Raw genomic sequence first — 20215 nt, forward strand, 5'->3', positions numbered from 1 at the left:
AAAACTCAAAAACTCAAACCCTAAACGCAAAACTCAAAACTCAAACACAAAAACTCAAAACTCAAAACAGAAGAAGGGAGAGAGAGAACACAACTCTGAAGTGAATGAATGCTGTAAATGAATGTAAGAGTGTACAGTGTGCTCAAGGGCAAAGCAATGTCGGAGTGTGACGTCCATCGAAGACGGATCCCAAGTCTGTGACCACCAGTCGGAGTGTAGGAGTGCTGAATAGTGAATGGCAATAGGCTGGTCACCAAAACGCAGTAGTCTCGAGGCTGGAAACTGGTAAACGCAGCAATGTACCACCGATCGAGGGCTGGAAACTGTGTACAGTCTGCTGTATACAGCACGCTGAAACAGTGTCTGAGAGTGTCAGGGCCTGCAATGCTGAAAACGCAGGCTGGCTGACCCTGGAGATGATGGACAGCAGTCTAGGACAATTTGGAGCAGTCGCCAACAGCTGAGAGCTGTCGCCTACAGCAATGGACAGGCTGAAGATGATGTGGCTGCAGTCAATGATGGCTGGACAGGAGATGGAGGCAGGCTGCAGGCTGAAAACTAGGCGCCAACAGCAGCAGAGGGTGTGTGGACTGGTGTAACTTGCAAACAAGGATGATGGCTAAATGGGGGCAGCCTGTCTATTTATAGATGTGGAAGGGCGCTCCAAAAATTAGGGTTTCCACTAAACTTTCTCGAACTGCTCCCCGTTTTAGGGTTTTACTCTATAAGAGCATTTTTAGTGTGTTTTGGGGCTGTTTAAGAGGCTAATCAACAAGTAATGCATATTTTAGCTCAACATATACCTGCAAAGGTACACTAATTTTGACTAGGCAGAAGATTCTGACAACTAGCATTTCCATAGCAGCTACCTCTATACCTTGGACATAGCACCCATCTCTTGGGCTAGCTGTAAGCAAGGAAGACCAATTTAAAGTTCAGCTAAGAACGGCAACTAAAATGTTTATGCAATTGGCAGTTGATTCTCAATTCATGCGTTTTTTTGTACCCCTTTCAGGAGAGCAGTAAAGGCAAGAAGAGGAAATCGTCTTCAAGAGGTTCAAGATAGCAAGACACACTAAAGGAAGAGCCCATACAATAGCATGATGTTCCAACGGTGGATAATGAGTAGCAATTTATGCATAGCAAGGCCAACTTGAAAGTGCTAATCCAATGCTTCTTGGACAACATGGCATGCATGCAATGATGGAGCAGCCAAGGTACTTTGGGTGATGGCACTAGTTTCCATGCTATGATGGGCCAGGGACAGCATACGAGGATGTATGACACAACTCCTTATCACATGCAATAACTAATGTATGGTGTGTAAGGCCCAATGTATCCTAGTATATCTGGTAATATGCATAACCTCATGTATAACAATGTTGGCATGATGTTGGGACACTAAGTGGCAAGTTTGATAATGCATATATGTAGCCCACTGTGTTTGGGACTCATGGTATGAATGCTAGTCATGCAAATGCTCTATATAGTGTTGGTCATGAGAAAAAATGCAACTAGCAATGCAAGCAATGTATGGAAAAATGTACTTGTATGGCTAGTAGTATGCAAATTCTCATGTATAGTCACATTACACTAGTCCCAAGTATGCAAACAGGAATATTTTCTAATGCATCTAGTGCTCCTAGCGTGCCAGATACACATGAGGAGACGATAGCAGCTTCCACAACCAAGGCAAAGTATCAACCTCTCTTCGGTGGTACCACTAAAACCATCTATCTAAGAAATTTATTGGATGCGCTTCAATTTCCTTGTGACGCATCCACAATTGTCTACTGCGACAACCAGAGTGCCATTGCTTTTATTCATGTAAACATACATCTGTGTGCATTTATCCCTTTTCAGTCACCCTTGGAGTGGTCGACTCTGGATCCACCATACTCAAGGCATTACATATAGAAGTCTCCAAAATTAGTTTTTTTCTATTTTTGCATACTAGCTTTGCTTGTCTTACTTCCTCCACGTCGTCAAACTTGTCTCTCCACATATTCTCCATATGATTGGCACGTACACATCTTTAGGAATCCCTAGGCACTTATCCTAGTAGTATATGGAATTGTTTTACTTGTTTTTTGAAGGTAGTGGAGCTTCCCATCCTTATAACCCGTACCTTCAAGCACACTGACTCGATGGGACGAACACTAATTTGAAACGGTCACTTAATGTTAAATCTTGTGACAAACTAATATAAAGCCCTCTAAAAAAAAACAAAAAACAAAACAAGTCTATTGTTGATTCCATCCGCCTTTGTAGGACTTGGTAGGCCCCTAGGCAACCAACGAGCACCCTTGGTCTAATGCTCTAGCCTCTTTGGGACGATCACTTAGGCTCTCTTGGTAAGATAACCATCACCTCTGTAGCCTTAGTAGATCACTGAGCAACCGACGTTAAGTCTTTACCTGATACCCTAACTACTCTGGAGCTATCACCACCTATTGGAGCTATGTTTACTATTGACGCCACCTATTGGAGCTATCTCCATCACTTTCCAACTATCGCCTAGTCATTTGGCATTTGTGTTTAGTGTTTTTTCTCTCATCTGCTTGTCGCCTGACTCCTAGTGGCTGCATTTGTACTCATCTATTGTCGCCCAGTTTTTCTCTCTCCTCATGTACCTACGTTTATAGTCTTTCTCTCTCCTCACTGCCTATCTACATCAGATCCAGCCTCACTGACTATGTTTGCTAGTATTCGAAACACAAAGGCTGCTTTGCTACATTTCAAGATTCATTTCAAAGTACGACAAACTCTCCTACTCATAACCTCTATCTTGATCCTAGAGATACAAGAGTTCGAGGTTCAGTATTCATTGCATAGTGTGTTTGACGCATGAGCATCGTTTATTCAGTAGTCATTCACTTCATTATTCATTGTGTTCACTGTCTCCGAGTTACCCTGACCCTGACTATGTTCTATGTTATTAGAATGTGCTTTGTCTTATGATTGGTTATGTGTTTTCTATGTTTAAAGCATTTCTCTCTCTCTCTCTCTCTCTCTCTCTCTCTCTCTCTCTACCCCCACCCACCTTGCCCTGCCCTTGCTGTCCTGCCTTTTCTTTTCTCAGCCCAGACGTTGCTCTTTTCTGCCCCAGTCCCGCAGCTTGATCTGATCTGTTCCGCCCCATCACTATCTTCTTGTAAGCTCTACCATTATTCTGTTCTGGCTCAGTTGACACCTATTCCAGACCTAGTCCTGCCATCTAAGGGCTGTCCCTCAAATGGCCCCTCAAATGGCCACGGCAAAGCAATAATAATAGCCCCTCAGTCCCATCTACATCCCCATCTACATGCATAGATGCCATCCAAACCGAACTTTTCTGAGGTATTGGCTGCCCCACTATCGAAACCAGCAATGAGGCCTTCCCCCTGAGAGCAATACCTACTCGATATGGTCCAACAGCTGCAACAGGAAAACAAAACAGTAAAGGAGGATCTAAAGGGAACAAGGAAGAAAGTTCAAAAATTGGAAGAGCACATCATCCAGATGAAGAAATGTGAAGTCAAGACCATCCATCAGGTACAATAATATGAACCACAGAAAGATTCTAGTAAAGGAAGTCATCACACAGATTGAAGAAAAACAGCACCAAGATTGGGTCACCAAGGAAATCAGGGTAGGAGGCTTGGATGATGGATAGGGCAAGGTAAAGGTCTTGGAAGATGAAGAGATCAAGAAAAACATTTGTTCCAAAACACAAAATCATACAAAGAAAGCTGTGTAATGCCATCCCTTTCAGTAATATTGGGGATCCTTCAATCACAGTCAAAGGTAAACATGTGATTCTAAGATACACAACCATGTTTTTAAAATTTAAAAAAAGAAGTAATGAAGCAGACTGGATCCTTGTAAGGAACCAAGATATGGATGGCAGATGAGCTCACACCCACCCAGCTCAAGAACGGGAAACAAGAACTAGCTAAAGTACATGAAGCCTGATGACAGAGAAAATGGGCAGTCTACAAACACAGTAGAGCAGTCATTGCATAGTTCCAGACACTCAGGGCAGAAAGGAAGTGACCATCTAAAAATGTTTAGGCTGATCTTAGAGTTTACTTTTATTGCTATTTTGATTTCCAGTTGATTATGCCTTTTTGGCACCCGAAGTGGAATGTACAAATGATGATTGATGTACTTGATTTTGTCCCTTAGGTCAGTTTTGGCTTCCACAGGATGTTAATATAAAAAACACACACACTCTCTCTCTCTCTCTCTCTCTCTCTCTCTCTCTCTCTCTCTCTCAACCAACCAACCACCCACCCAGAACCCAGGTACAAAGCAAACATACCTTCTAACATGTAAGCAATTACTGTGACGTTTTTCCTCTTCACTGTGCAACCTGTGCCAAAATGATTGTGCATATCAATCCCATTACCTTCAGCACCTGCCAAACAGCCACATACAAAGCTTCCTGGTGTATTGGTGCAAACACGAAGTGATGGATCTTTGACACAATCATCCAGGCCTTCCAAGCATTCATCTATATCTGTCAGAAGTAATAGACTACGATTCAATACACCATTTGATTGATGTACTACAGTGTCAAAAGTACCAACACGGCATTGCAGGACTTTTTAAAAGCGCCACCGCAGACTTGCAGATGAGCTGACTGAATTCATGCCACCAATAAAACCCACCTTTGCATTGAGTGCCATTCCTGTAGCCATCTCCTCTATAACCTTGGGTGCAGTTACAAGCATAAGCATTCGCCAGTGTCTGTACGCCAGGCAGAAGGACAATGTTGGGCACATCCACACATTCGGAGTGAGGAGCACAGGCATAGTCGGGATGGTCAGGAAGATTGCTACAGTTGTAACTTGGACCATCAATTGGAAGCCCCCAAGTGAGCTTCAACCCATAGTTTTGTGCAGAGGTCTCATTGAGGTTGAAGGCATAGTCCTGGCCTTGCAAGATGCTCTCAGAATATATGACAGAATATCCACACAAGGTCTGGTTGAATGGAACATTTATAGACCATGCTGCAGGAGCAGATTCAAGCAGAATCGCCTTAGCACCCATGGTGGGAAACTGCACTTTGCAACTACCACGACCATCCCATCCATCTTGATAACCACAAGGGTCAGTGCAGCTGCCATAAATGCCCGCAGACATTTTTCCTACATAAACTGTTGGATAGACCTCAAACACTCCAGCAAAGCTACATCCACTGACAAGAAACGTGTTCTCTGATGAGAGGGCAATGCCCTTCTGCGAGTTTAAGCCAAAATACATCTGACTGGATGCATTGGCCGTGGAGATGTGGGGCCCTTGGCATATAGTAGTCCTGAGGTTGTATGAATTGACGATAAGGTGGCTAGTTGAGAAGCTTAAAACCTCCATGGCCATGTCATTATCTGCTATGATGTAAGGGTAACTGTGGCTATGATGATCCGCATGGCAGAAGACTCGAAAGTCTGGAAGCCCACATTCGGGAGACATGCCGAACGGGTACGGGACTGAGATGCCACCACATGTCTGTGCTGCATAGTCGCAGCCGCTGGAGACCAAGGCAGCTGCAGGGAACGACAGTATAATGAACAGCAAGATCATGGTCATGGCTTACACAGGTCGTGATTTGTTCCCTGCTACTCTGTGTGTGTGATAGGAAACATCAGCATATACCAAAAGCCGGTCCTCTTCTCCCACCTGGGCGGCCGCGCGTCTCTGCGCTTGGATATTCGAAGCGCCAGCGCCCCCCGACATCTCTCGGCTCCCAATATCTAATCGCTTGTCGACATTGGCGGCATCCATCTGATGTCTAAAAGCCCCTGCACATGACCAAGCGTCGCAGAACCAACCGTGGTCATGTGCAGATCAAGTGTGCTTCGGAAGTCCGTGGTCAACGTGGCTCGGGATATACGGGAGAATCTGGTTGAACTGGACGTCAGGGACTTGGGAGAGTCCGTGTTAAAGCAAGTGAATCCCGGTTTGATGGTGATAATCCATGCAAAGGAAAATCATGACCTAGTTTCCGATTGCATCGTTTTGACAATTTGTGGCCCATCGCTGCTACATATGCTGCAAATCAACTACCACTCTTAAAGCATCCATGGACTATTGCTTATTCCCATCTTCTATATTGAATACTCCCTTCGTTGCTTTACTCCCTTCACCTACATTGATAGTTGCTCTCTTCTTCTATAACGACCGATACACGATACCACCTTAGATGCGAAATGATTTTGTATTAATTAAATATTGGAGTTTACATTGATACTTGTGGTTAACGGGCGATGCCCAAACCCTTGACCACGCAGTTTACAAGTAGTCTCATTACAATGACCATCTTAGTGACCAACCAAGTGGAGTCATAATCAACTTCTTACATCATACATCATACAAGGTGCCACACTGCTGCCTGTGATAATGGAACCCGTGACCTTGAGTTTATTACACTATTTCGCTACCACTTGAGCTAGCAATTCTTTGGCTATACAACTACTTTTGGATTGCTTGCTTTGCCAATAACATTCACGTAATGACTACTATTCTATTAGCATTATTCCAACCTTTCCTCTATTGATCTCTAGTTTTGGCCGCTTATATGGCCATAGGCTTGCATATTGTATGGTTTGCATATTCATTTCGATTGCTATTCAATTTTTTTGATTGATGGCTTGCAGATTACCAGCAAAGAGGGTATGTGATCTCCCATAAGAACCATTATTTGCAACGGTTGTAGCTTTTATAAGGGTGCACCTCAAAATTTAAAGTTGATAATTAGTAGCTTATTGAACTTCGCTTTGTTTTTCCTTCTAAAAATAGTTAATAGGTCAAAAAACAATAAGAATTGTATCGTATGTATAGCATGAATGGAGGCTTTGGTGTGGCAATGCAAAATGATATCTTGATATATGTGCACATGAAGACCATGTGATAGCGGCAAAGGAGCTTCTCACCCAAGGCAAAGTGCTATACTTCCAACCATACAATCTTGTGGCAACTAATGAGATGAAGAGACCATTCATTTTAACCATTCAAGATGAGTGGATACTCGAGATGGTGATGTGTTTGTCTTCAAGCAATGCATATGTGCTCAAGATGGTGATGTGTTTGTCTTTGAGCAATGCATATGCGTACGAGCTTTCTCTCTATGCAGCCGTGTTGCAATTGGGGGCTTGCCAACCCCCCTATGGTTTATGATGTGTATGGTGACCCTAGCTCTAATCAAGAGAGGGAGACTCCACTGATGACTCTCCAAAACGTTTCTCCCATATGCAAAATCTACAACCATCAACAATTGTTATTAACAAGTGCCTTCTAGAGCTCAAGGAGTTCTCAAAGGTCACAATGATCCTTACTATTGGATTCTAGACCACCAAGTAGGGAGGCATCAGGTTGCATGCCACATTTTATTGTGTCAGTTCCATGCAATGAAGGCATGGGTCAAGAATCTATTGCCACAGGCACTTCGTCATGGTTGATTGCCTTTTCAAGAAACATACTTGTCAATATAAGATATAGTACTTTTGTTATCTTATTGTTTTCTCTCCTTCTATAGGTGCTAGCACATTCTCGTCACACGGTCTACGAATCTATGTCAAACTTGATGCACTCGAGCATAGAGGGCAAGCTTGATGCCAAGTACTAAGCTCTCTTATAGGAGCTTGTTGATCATCCCAATGTTCAAAGGCGCATTATCAATGGATGGTGTAGTGCAGCTTGCATTTGGAGGAAGCATTGGCCCAGGTTTGGTCATTTCTTTCAGCATGGCAACCTAGACACATACAAATCTAGTGTAAAGACTATGGCAGTACATAAAGTACACATTGCTTGATTGCCTGATCAAATGCTCTATCTTGAATCTACTCCATTGCCTCATTAGGGACTTAAAATTTGGAGCAAAAATGGGGGGGGAACAATGCTAGATTCCTTCAACCAGATGCAAGAGATTGATAATATAGGGCTACATTATATGCATTTGGTTGTTTTGAATGTGTATATTGTGTTGACATGCCTTTTTATGCAGTCGATTAGAGGTGATATAGTAGCCATAGCTCTAACAAAGCGCACACCAAGATTTTGGCACAAGGAAAATGGATTCTAGAGAGATATTAGAATGATCCCACCTCTATATAGAACTTGAATGAGTGCATTGTTGTTTGAGATGCACAGTATGTTGAGTCCAAGCACATGGTATCATGTCAACATGCACTCTACTTATTGTGATTGCCAAGATTGGGCCACTAAATGCAAATACCTCTATAGCTTGTAGCCAATAACCACCCAAAGACATTTTGCACATTTAAGTGTGATCCTTTTAGTGATAGACAATGCATCAGCCTTGCACTCATCACCTTTGGATGATGATGAGATGTCCATTGTTGCCCTTTCCTCCTAGCATTGTGATGGCAATGCACTCCCACGTGTCCTTCATTTGATCCAAAAGACAAAGCACGATCTTGAAATGATGGAGCGATATCTCCAATCACTTAACACAAAGCAAGACACACATATGGTCAAATGCAATGATGTCATTGGCAATCTGGTCTCATCAATGGAAAGTGGCATGCCCATAAGAGGGGAGCATTCATAGGATCCAAGAAATGTGATTGAGACATGGCTTGGCCATGCAAAGAGGGCCTATACACTTCATTGGATGCGCCAAACACAAAGGACCATCCCTGCTTTGATGAGTTCGACTTTAGGCACACACTAGAAAGTTGAATGTAAAAGAATGGCTACCATATTTACGCCACACCACCAAACTGGTGCACTTAGGCACAAGCATCGACACATCAAACATGTGCATTTCCCCAAACACAAATGTGTTTATTGCCACTAGAGCTACACACATACCCTTGTGATGGGTATGATGGTGGCTTTCACATGACACATGTGCCACACCTCAATTCATGATGACAAAAAAGCTCCAATTTACCCAGCACATGTAGATTAGGAAAATGGATGAGAACTACAATGCAATGGCATGTGTGGCTTATATAATTGAAAGGCATGTGTACAAGTTACACTTATGTGTGAGTGGCAAAAAGACAAATCCATCTAAGCATCAAGACTGGCAAATAAATTCATCATGACTAGTGTGTATGCAAGCAATTTGTATGCTCCCTCATAGCTAAAAGGCCCCACATCGAGTCCACAATGAAATTTTGATGTAGCACATCCTCAGGGAGCCTGGACTCCAACCATAGTGCAAACAAGGCCATGTAACTCATGTTTGCCTTAGCACATGATAGTAATGAGTCCATAAGAGCAACATCAAGCTCACAGGCATGGGCCCCTAAACTGGACCACACACACACCACCTCCACCCTACATTAGTAAGTTGCACTTAGAGTGAGAGTGGAGCATGAGCATTGGAAATACAAAAAATGCAAAAAACCCACTTAAGTGTTACCTCCATTTTAAGACATGTGTTGTGTTGCCAGTCTTCCAAGTGCGAGCATGGATAATGAGTGGCCTAGTCATATTGCATTGCCCGTATAGGACCTCAATGGTCGTGCTTAGGGAGGCAACATTGAATTCGAATAGGGAGGTGATGAAAATGGGATTTGATGTCTAAAGGCCACAAGTCCCCAACTTTTGTGTCGGTGGGACCACAGTACCCTCATAGCCAACTTGTCTTCTCATCCGTGCTCAAACTCCCTTGCCCCTCATCACCTCTCCTCCCATCACATAGGCCATCCCCCATCTACATGGTAGCAACACCCACTGTCTCATCCCTCCCTCATCATAATATGATCCTCATCTAATAGCACATCCCACATGAGTGCGGCCTTTTTCCATTGCACCTACTCATACTTTTCTATAATGGATTTGAAACTTACAATGCACATTATGGAAGCGTGCTATGATGCGATCCCTCTTATATGCAACAAACTTCATCCACTCTCCCTTCATAAGAGGGCCCCTCTTCACACCAAGTTGCCTATAGGGGATATCAACATTATCATGTGCTCCTTCTTGAGGTGTTAGACCAAGGATTTCGTTAGACCAAGGATTTCGATTTATAGAATGGGACATGCCTTCTTGGACAATATATGTCCACAATGCACCTTTAGGTAGACCTACCAACTTCATCATAATACTCCTTGTAGGGGCACTCATCCAGGACAGTTCCAAGTCAAACATTAGGGGCATCACAAGCATGAATGAGATAGCTTATTCATGCCTTGCTCTTGCAAAGACAAATTGAAACCAAAGAGTTTACATGCCAATGGTACAAGAGCATCATCCAAGCCACCCTCATTAGTATCGGCATGATTATCCACTGCAATGGTCTCGGCATTCTCCATGGGTTGCGATGCACTCTCATTAGGTGGAGAATGAGTCTTTGCCACACAATTACATGATGGGGCTCGATCCCACATGCCTGATGGGTGGGCTCAACATCAATCTCATGCGTTTGCCACTCAATGGACACAACTCGCAATACACCATAACAACAATTTTAGCACCATATGCTATGAAACACATGGCATCACTAAGTGGAAACCACATGCCTTGCTGACCTTTTCAACTATGCAATCTCTTTAGTGGCACCATTACAATCTATCCTTTGCACAAGGCATGTACAACATAAGGCCCATGTGGATAAGGAAACTTCAATAGAAGCTAACATAAGCACATGAGAACCCCTCTAAGTCATCCTATGTTACCTCACTATAACATTGACCTTGACATCAATGGGTAACCCTACAACTTAAGGTAACCCAGTAATCTCCACAATGCCATTTTGGCCCTAGCAAGTTGGGAAATCCTAGACAAATGGTGATAGTTTCCTGTGCATGAAGCTTATCTTTGATATTCCATGCAAACCTTGTAACTCGCCATACCCTAATTTTGGTCTCACAAGGTAACCCCTACACAGTTCAAGAGCCCCTACAACTTGTGATATACCCAACCATAAATCTCTCATTTTTGCAAGTAGCCCAATAGGGTTCAAGAATCCTTGAACATGCCATCTTACCAACCATAATATGGTCTCCCAAGGTAACCCTTGAATGGTTCACAAACCCCTACAACTTGTGATCTCTCCACCCATAATCTTTCATTTTTATGGCTAGCCCTTTAGGTTGAATGACCCTTGAACCTATGATCTCCCCAACATAGAGAACGACAGACAAGAGAGCATCGACAAACTTGACAAGCAACATCTTCCATAGATTCCACGAGGACCACTAGCAACCAACAAAGACAATCATTATCTACCATTTTTGTGGTGGATAGCCATGCATGATTCAATAATCCATGCACCTCTTGCAATCTCCCTAATGGATGACCAAAAGCTTGTGACAACACATAAAATGATGGATAGGACAACATTGACAAAGTTGAGAACACAACATTGATGAATAGGAGCCTTAAGAGAGAGAGAGAGAGAGAGAGAGAGAGAGAGAGAGAGAGAGAGAGAGAGAGAGAGAGAGAGTGTGTGTGTGTGTGTGTGTGGCATGGCTTTCATTATTCGAATGTGATGGGCTCCTCAATAGTGCTCCTCAACAGGGTGGTGCTCCATGATGGGCTTCTCAGCAATCTCCCATGCAGCACTCCTCGCAGTGGGCTCCTCAACTAGGCAGGGTGGCGGGAGCATGATGTAGGAAGACTATGCAGGGTGTCAATTTAGGAGCACTCGTGGAACAATTATGCCCTACCACCACTAGGATGATGACAAGGAGCAGAGCTTTGATGCATCCCTCTCTAATGGAGATATCTCAAATGTCAAAGTGTCAACCACAATATTACGATGCAAAATCCCTAGTGCCATGTTGCCATGATTGTGATGTAGGATTCGTTGGGTATTGCCCTCCATGATTGTATTCTCATGAGCAAAGCAATATTCACAAATCCCTTTCATATGTGTGACATTGCATTTGATGACCATGAATTTGAAAGCTTCACAATTGCTTTTGCTATACATGCAAGTTTCTTTGCTTAGATCTATTGCCTTATTGGCAATGGTGCCAGAGTAACACCTGTTTCTTGTGTTCACCTGATGAGAGTGAAGGGTCAAACTTGATATCTTGTTAAACTACCTTGTTAAACTCTGAAAAAACTAGCTTAGAAAAGAGTGTGTGTCAAACTTGGTAACCCTTGCAACTTGAGGGGCCCCATCAGTGAGAGTAACAAACCTAAGACTTTTGAACTAGCCTACCAATGGGCATCAAGCGTAAAACTAGTCACCCTTGCTCTCTAAAGTAACTTAATAAAGAGAACAAAATGTAATTCAAGTAACATGTGATGACTGAACCAACCTAGCATAAAGCACATGGGGCAAATTTGGACAATATACAGGGAGCAAATGGAGATGTTGCTTGACAAAGTATCTTAGCCTACCAATAATGATCATGCCAGTCGATTTATCGATAACAATTTGAATAATCACTTCGTCAAATGCCATTCACATAATTTGTATAGTATCGATTAGATGCTGCCTCACACACGATTATAGTTTGTTGTCATTGCATCGAATGTAGTTTGCAACATTTGCAAAGCATTGATCATCACAAGGTGCTTTGCTTTACACATGATTATAGATTTCATAGTCATTGAGTGAAATGTCATTTGTAGCTTTAAACACGATTATGGTTTGCAATCATTGCATTGAATGCATAGTCAAGAGCATGTCGTATGTGTCAAAATATAGTCCTAGACCAATTGCATAGTCTGCAAGTGCACAAGTTATATTATTATGCTCCATGAATAATACTATCAACACAATAGACAATGACAATATTTACAAACAATAAACTGCCTTGTCCCTTGCATGCTCATTGGAGTTATCAAAGGGCTTGCACTATCATTTTATGTATTAAATACACTATGTTTGATGCCATTGGTTTATTAAGTACAATGACATGGTGAAATTCTAGAGAACTCCATGCCAAGTGGTTCATCCTAATGTTTGGTTTAGGGTTTCCTATTTCTAGTAGTTACTATTCAAATTCAAGTTCTTCATTGTGCAAGATCTCAACCACACTTAATATAAAAACTCATGTGAGAGGGTTTTTCATGATGCCTATAGGTTCAAGGTTTCCTTTTTAAACAAATTCTAAAGTAATGCAAGTCTATCTTTGTGCCTTGCCAATCGTGGTATTGCCTAGTTTACAAATGTAAATTAACATTTAACATTTCTTAAATTTTAGGATAAAAGCACAAACATAATAAAAATTTAACAAGTACAACTTGTCCACATGAAGACAAAATCCACTATTCTATCCTTGTGCCTTAGACCTTTTTGTGCACCATTATCTCCATCCTTTAGGAGTCATATTGCTTCTTCCATTGATGTGGAGGAGAGTGAACTTCAGTCATAGTACTCCTTGATGCTTTTTCATAATGACTATGTGGAGAATATCTAGCTCTCCATGACTTTACTTCTGTTGCTTGGATCTTTCTTTAAGTGGTCAATGCATCAAACTATCATGGAGCCAACTCTAGGATCATCTATATGACTGCTCTCTCTTGTAATTTATAGTCAATGTATGCTATCTACTCCTCCTTGAGTCAAAACCCCTCAAAGACACCTCATCATAAGATGTTAATCATCCAAGAGTGTGACCTTCCGCTATGACTTCAAGCATGGTGTATGCCACACCAATAGAGTAGTTAATTGACAAAAAAAGAAAAAGCACAAATATTTGGTCTCCGTCTCATATTCATGTTCTTTTGGATACAATCTCTCCCATGTTGATCAACTCATGCAACATATAGATCATTTTCAATGCAATTGTAGGCTCTATTCATACCATCAACCTTGTTCCGTACTTAATCAACAACTACAGCCAAATATGTGTGCAATAAGGTGAGGAGTTCTTAGAAAGAATCATCAAATTTCAACTAGTGAAACACACTCAAAGGTGATAGGCTGTAGCAAGAGACGAGGACCCATTCACAAATACCTCCTTGATCACAATAACCTTGTTTGATGCTTTTAAGGAGGAGTCCAGTACACTAGTAGGTGTCTTTATCATTGTTAAGCTTACAATACCCTCATGGATAGAGTGATGTCAATGTACACGGTTTAGGGTTTGTAGCATATGTCCTATGGTCATTCATGATTATAATGCTATCAATTTATATATTCAAGTTATTATAAAGTTACATTTTGCCAGTACTCAACATAGAGCTAGACACTTCTAATGAGGCAAAAAGGACCTTACAAAAGCAAGGTGTTGACTCTCAATCTATGTATAATGTGTCAATTTTTCTCATTAAAAATAACATAGCTCTCTCAAAGCTCAACTCTTGTTGTAATCCTTGAATGACATTGAATGCAAGTACTCAAAAAAATTTGCAACTACCAAACTACAAGGCAATCAAAACATCATGTTATGTGTCTAATAAGGCAATACCCTTAGACACCAAAAATAAGTCGACTCCTCAAAGATGTGATGTTAAGACCGAAGAGGACATTGCATCTTAAACGGCGATGAGACAAATACCTTGAGAAAGATATAATTGGATAGTGACCTAGGCAACAAAGATGTTTAATGTTTTGAGGATAATAGTGACTATTGTAATAACAACTTTCACATTGATGAAATTAGTAAATAAATTGTAATAATAGCTATTGCATGAGTAATAAAAATATTAATAAGGATAGTAGCTAAATGATGATAATGCCCAATACAAAGGCCTACAAGACTAGCTATATTCTATTCTATATATTATATAGAGCTTTGCCCTAGGGATCCTGAACTAGTGAGAATGTTTTCAAGCCTATGTGGAGAGGTTTGATATTTAAGAAATAAAGAGGGGGTTTTTAAAAGGGTAATGTCTCTTCTATATATTATAGCAAGCTTTTAGGAAGGGGGGCATGTGTTGTTCCCTGACAAATCACAGCCTTTTGAGCTTGCTTGGCAATAGGGCTCGATAGCCCACCCGTGATTCCAAATGTGATGGTTGCACCCACATACCCATGCCTACCCATGATAAGGGCCATCCACCCATTGATTGTCTGCCCAGAAGATATCATGCATGCGTGCATCCATTGTCCCCTAAGCTCCATTGTTGCCCCCCTCGATCCTTGCACATATTGAGTTCTACACCTCAAGTTGTGCACCTCTAGTTGTGCAACTCGAGTCAACACCTACTAGAACTGCAAACCTATTTTTCACAGATAGCAGCAGCCGCCTATAAGTAGCGTTGCTTCTACTAAGAACCCTAGGCACAATCAAAGTTACATGTCGATATTAGTACATACTCTCTCGCTCTCTCTCTCTCTCTCTCTCTCTCTCTCCCCCTGTCTTGCTAGTGCCCCAATCCTATTGCAACACATCTCTCTCTCTCTCTCTCTCTCTCTCTCTCTCTCTCTCTCTCTCTCTCTCCTGTCTCGCTAGTGCCCCAATCCTATTGCAACACATCTCTCTCTCTCTCTCTCTCTCTCTCTCTCTCTCTCTCTGTGTGTGTGTGTCCCCCCCCTTGCCACCCCCTACTCTACCAACCTAGTCCCCCAAACACCCCCTTGCTCTCTCCACCCCACCAACCCAACCCCCACACAAACCTTCTCTCTCTCTCTCTCTCTCTCTCTCTCTCTACCCATGATTCATCCATATGTATGGGTGTTATGAGCTGGAGAAGGTTATCTTTACCTTTATGTATGGTACACCTTTTATTTACAAAATTTTTAATTTCTTTAAAGGATAAACAGAATTGGTGTTAGCATTGATCATTGTTGAATATCATGGATTATTATGTTTTATGAGATTCTTTTATTATTTATGTTTTGTCATTAATCTCGCTCACACACACACGTGTGTGCATGCTCAGACAACACAGAGAGAAACATTGTAATGCATAAAGAGGTTATTTTATTCTTATTAAAATCAAAATTCTCTCATGCCAAAATAGAATTGGTGGTTGCGTTAAGCATTGTTGAATGTCATGGATTGTTACACTTTATTAGTTATTTTATTATTTATGTTTTGTCATTAATCTCTCTCTGTCTCTCTCAACATTATGATACATTAAAACATTATTATTTTATTAAATTTCTCTAATGGAAACATAGAAGTGGTATTTTATTAAGCATTGTTGGTGTGTGTGTGTGTAGAGCGAGTTAGATGAAATAAAGGTAAGAGAAACACATCAATGGGAAAATAGAATTTATTAAGCATTGTTATAGTGTGTGTGTGTGTGTGTGTGTGTGTGTGTGTGTGTTTGTGTGTAGAGCGAGTTAGATGAAATAAAGGGCTACATAAGAGAAACACATCAAAACAAATTCAAAAATACTAACCATGAGGATATTTGGAAGATCATAAAAAGACAAGCTACAATAACTTACTAGGAGTAGTAGTCGCATTGAGGATAAGTGCGTGAGTTAGTAGCTCAAAGAATGAGATCATGCTTGCATTGAAAGCATTGCTTTTGATGTATAAGTCACCTATTTTAAAGCGTGCTTTCATAGATTTAATGCAATATTTACCCAAAAGATTTGATGCATGGGTCTTGTAACACCCCATCGACCTAATACCCATGCATGAAGGGGAATTAAGGGGAGAAATGAATTTTAAAGGTTGAAAAACCTTAGGATTTTTTTTTTGGGAAAAGCTTTACACAAAATTTGTTGACAGATTATCGCACTGCCACCCTCTCGAAAATATCATCGGCTAATCTCCCTTGCAATCATTGATCTCTCCCACATTGTCAAATCGTTGCGAACTACACCATAACACTAGTAGAGGGAACACCTCGTTAAACCCAAGAAGGCCAAAGGCTATATAAGCTAGCCTTAGCTTAGCATTAGGCTAATGCTACTTACCTTGTGCACCAATTGTTGAGAGAGAGAGAGAGAGAGAGAGAGAGAGAGAGAGAGAGAGAGAGAGAGAGAGAGAGAGAGAGAGAGAGAGAGAGAGAGAGAGAGAGAGAGAGAGAGAGAGAGAGAGAGAGAGAGAGAGAGAGAGAGGAGAGGAGAGGAGGTGAAGAAGAAGAGAAGAGCAGAGAAGGGAGAAGAGAAGAGAAGAAGAGAGGAAGAGGATAGAAGAGGTGAAGAAGAAAGAAGAGAAAAGAAGGGGAAGAGAGAGAGAGTAGAGAGGAAGAAGGGACAAGAAGGAGAAAAGAGAGAAAGTAGAGAGGAAGAAAGAAAGGATTATATAAGAAGGAGAGAAGAATAGAGAGGAAGAGAGTGAAGAAAGAGAGAGAGTGAGACGAAGGAGCAAGAGAAGATCATCCCTAATTGTGAAGAGGAGCATCACTCTGCATGTAATAATCTCACCTACCTTCATATCCTTCATACTTCGACACAAGCCAGGCCCTAGGAAAGTCTTGAGTTGCAAGGAACCGCCAAACCGTCTAGAGTTGCCACAGACGTCTTCTCGTGATGGCCCCAAAGAGGAGATATTCTGGAGCGAGGAGCATGGAAGCTACCAACATGGTCGCAAACATGGTTGACACACCATCACATGAGGCACAAGACCGGGTTCCTTCACAAATTAATGTTCACTCAATACATGGCTAGGAATGTAATGATAGAACAAGTAAAGACTATTAAATTAAAATTGTATAATTTGAAGTTAGGTTAAAATGCATAACATTGCATTGAGTAAATTATCTTGAGTTTCTTATAAATAAATAATTACATTAAGATTTTTTTCACATTTATAAATTATATAAATGTTAAGAAAGGTGAAAGTTGCATTAAGAATAAATTTTTACATTTATGAATCATGTAAATATTCAAAAAATAAAAGTCACATGAATAATAAATCTTTTTAGATTTATAATTATGTGAATATTAGAAAATATAAAAATTATATTAAGATTATTTTTACTATTATTATAATATTTAAATATTAAATATAATAAAATTAATATCAAAATATTCATTTCTATGTTATCATTAGGACAAAAAACGCTTTAGAAAAGACACTTTTGTTCATCACAAGATTAAGGAAAGGGCCATAGAGAGTTTATCGCATGTGCAAGAGCGTGGTATTCTTGTCTCCTCCTTTTTGGAGATAGTAGAGTCCACTTCATGATTCTCTCCTTCTTTTTAGCCAAAATCTCCAAAGTCTGATATGTTTTAGTAGTCCTGAAATCCTCATTTACTTATAAAATTTGACAAAGGACATGATAAAGATGTTATGAAGTTAATAATGATTTTTTTGAAAATTGAGAGCTTTTTGGCACCCAATATATTTTCATTAGTCTTATTAATATTCATTTTTAGTTCATTTACCTTTCTCGGTGAGCTTCTTTCTCTGGTCATTCACCTTTCTCAATGAGCTTCTTTCTCTGTGAATTCAATCTAAGTATGGCATCTAGAAGGCGCTCTTCTTATTTAGTAAATTTCTGCACCATCTATAGCTAGGAGCAAATGGAAATTGGGAGCCCAAAACCTTTTGCATAAATGATTGGGTTATCATTTTGCCCTCTTACAAGGGCTCTCACAAGGTGAAAAGAAGAAAACGAGAGGATATAAAACATCACTCAAAGGGATATGTCATTGCTTTCAAAATTACACATGAATGGTGATTTGTCAAAGTGCAACATGTTTACATGACCAAGGATATGCACTTGCCTCAAAACGAATGTGTTTCCCAACAGAGCAGACACATTGTAACTTTTGAGTTGATAACATATATGATATTTTTTTTCATTTAAGTAAGTACTAATATTGAATTCTTGGTTGTGGATATATTTTTGTCAACAAGTACTGAATGGCAACCTGTGGAAAGCTTAAATGGAATCAGAAAATAAGATAAATGTCACTTCCAATTGGAGTCTTAAAGATGTAACGAATATCTTGGAGTTGCTAGACAGTACATTCCCTAGATATAAGTTCAAAGTTAATGGTAAAACAATTGGGAAAAGAGTTGAATGCTCTTTCTCTTATATGAGTTGTTTGCCTCCCACAATTTTAAGTTTTGAGCCATAAATATGAAAACATTTATTACATTTACATAGGATAAAAAACTTTTCATTGAATCAAGAGTTACAAAATTGAAGTGAAAATATACAAGGATGCAAAATAAGAATGGAGATTCCTCCTAGTTTCTGTTTGCATTTATTTATCTTCTTTTGGCTTTGTAACTTCTTCGTCGCTTTTTGCAAAGATCTCTAGTCTTCTTACAATTGCTTTTTCTTTGGTTGCTAGAAGAATTTGACTTTGATAAGGGCCCTCTTCTCTTCAGGTTGAAGAGGAGATGGATAAGACTCCATAGGAGAAAGTGTTGGCATTCTTTTCTTTTTGGAGTTCACCTTACTAGTCTTTCTAGATGACTTGCCCTTGCCCTTACTCTTAGTTGAATATTTTTGTGGAGGGGAGTCGACTGGTGTGATTACCCTATCCAAAATCAACTCAAACCACATGTATGAATCGTGATAATCTTGGCACTACGAGAAAAAATGTAACAAGTTGGAAAACTCAAAGAAGGGTTCCTCAAGAAACAAAAAATATGAAAAATACTTACATTCACCCAATCTATCTTGAGTATATTTGAATCTATTGCCCTACAAACATTTGAAATCACTCTCCATCAAGAATGCATATTACTTTGCAAGGGTACTTCTTGTTGGAGAAAGTTATATGGTTTTTGAGGATCAACAATATCCTCATATGTGGTGTTCCAAGGTAGTAACGAGCCTGTCAGCACTGCAAATGGAAATGTTGCTGCCCTTTCTATGCAGAATACATAAAAGAACAGAGAAATACTTCATGAAGCAACTACCTAATCTCACACCAGAAATCATAGGAATTCATAACTAACCATATGAAAGCATAGATACACTACATTCAGCACTACTAATCAGAAAACAGAGAATGAATCACACAAGACATGCTACAAACGAGATCAAGATTCCAGCCATGATGGCGCCAACTGCCAGATCCTCTTCATATTTAGGTAGAAACATCATACATCAGGCGTGATCATCATCAGTGATTAGATAGACAAGAAGAACACACAAAATGCCTCATCAGGTCATGTTTTTCAACTGCCCCCAAAACTACACTTCATGAGGCAGTAAACTTCATAAGACATATAAAGGCTGCTTCACATAGAAAATAGTAATAACTAAGGTAATACACTATTCTAAGGGTAAATGTAGTGTCAAGCCAACGGCTAACACCTGGCACAGCCTGGTGGATGGCTAGCACAGCCATGACTCGAACCCTTGAATGATCGATGAAGTCAAAATGCCTTATCCAAAACCCGACATATCTAGTGAAAAAGATTATGCCTTACCCACAGCCTTTCACCATGAAGTAAGCCACAAAGAGCAACCATAAGTAGAGCCTCTC

General features: G+C 40.5%; 1 protein-coding gene across 5 annotated transcripts in view; it reads right to left on the reverse strand.

The window, feature by feature from the left end:
- LOC148038142 (wall-associated receptor kinase 1-like) overlaps nucleotides 1-5984 on the reverse strand; it is a 52650-nt gene extending 46666 nt beyond the window's left edge. The window contains exons 1-3 of one of the 5 annotated variants that reach the window (XM_087669439.1): nucleotides 5662-5981; nucleotides 4653-5528; nucleotides 4304-4501 (exon numbers count right to left, since the gene is read on the reverse strand). In XM_087669439.1, coding sequence (XP_087525565.1) covers nucleotides 4304-4501; nucleotides 4653-5454 — 1000 coding nt within the window. In that variant the 5' untranslated portion in view covers nucleotides 5455-5528; nucleotides 5662-5981. Of the gene's footprint in view, nucleotides 1-4303; nucleotides 4502-4652 lie in introns of all 5 variants that reach the window. The other 4 variants (XM_087669453.1, XM_087669445.1, XM_087669433.1 and 1 more) reach the window with 4 other exon arrangements.
- Nucleotides 5985-20215: the final 14231 nt, after the last annotated feature.

This window comes from Lygodium microphyllum, chromosome 3 (assembly GCF_053477565.2).
Source record: "Lygodium microphyllum isolate KBCC chromosome 3, Lygodium_microphyllum_v1.1.10, whole genome shotgun sequence".
NCBI classification, from domain to species: Eukaryota; Viridiplantae; Streptophyta; class Polypodiopsida; order Schizaeales; family Lygodiaceae; genus Lygodium; species Lygodium microphyllum.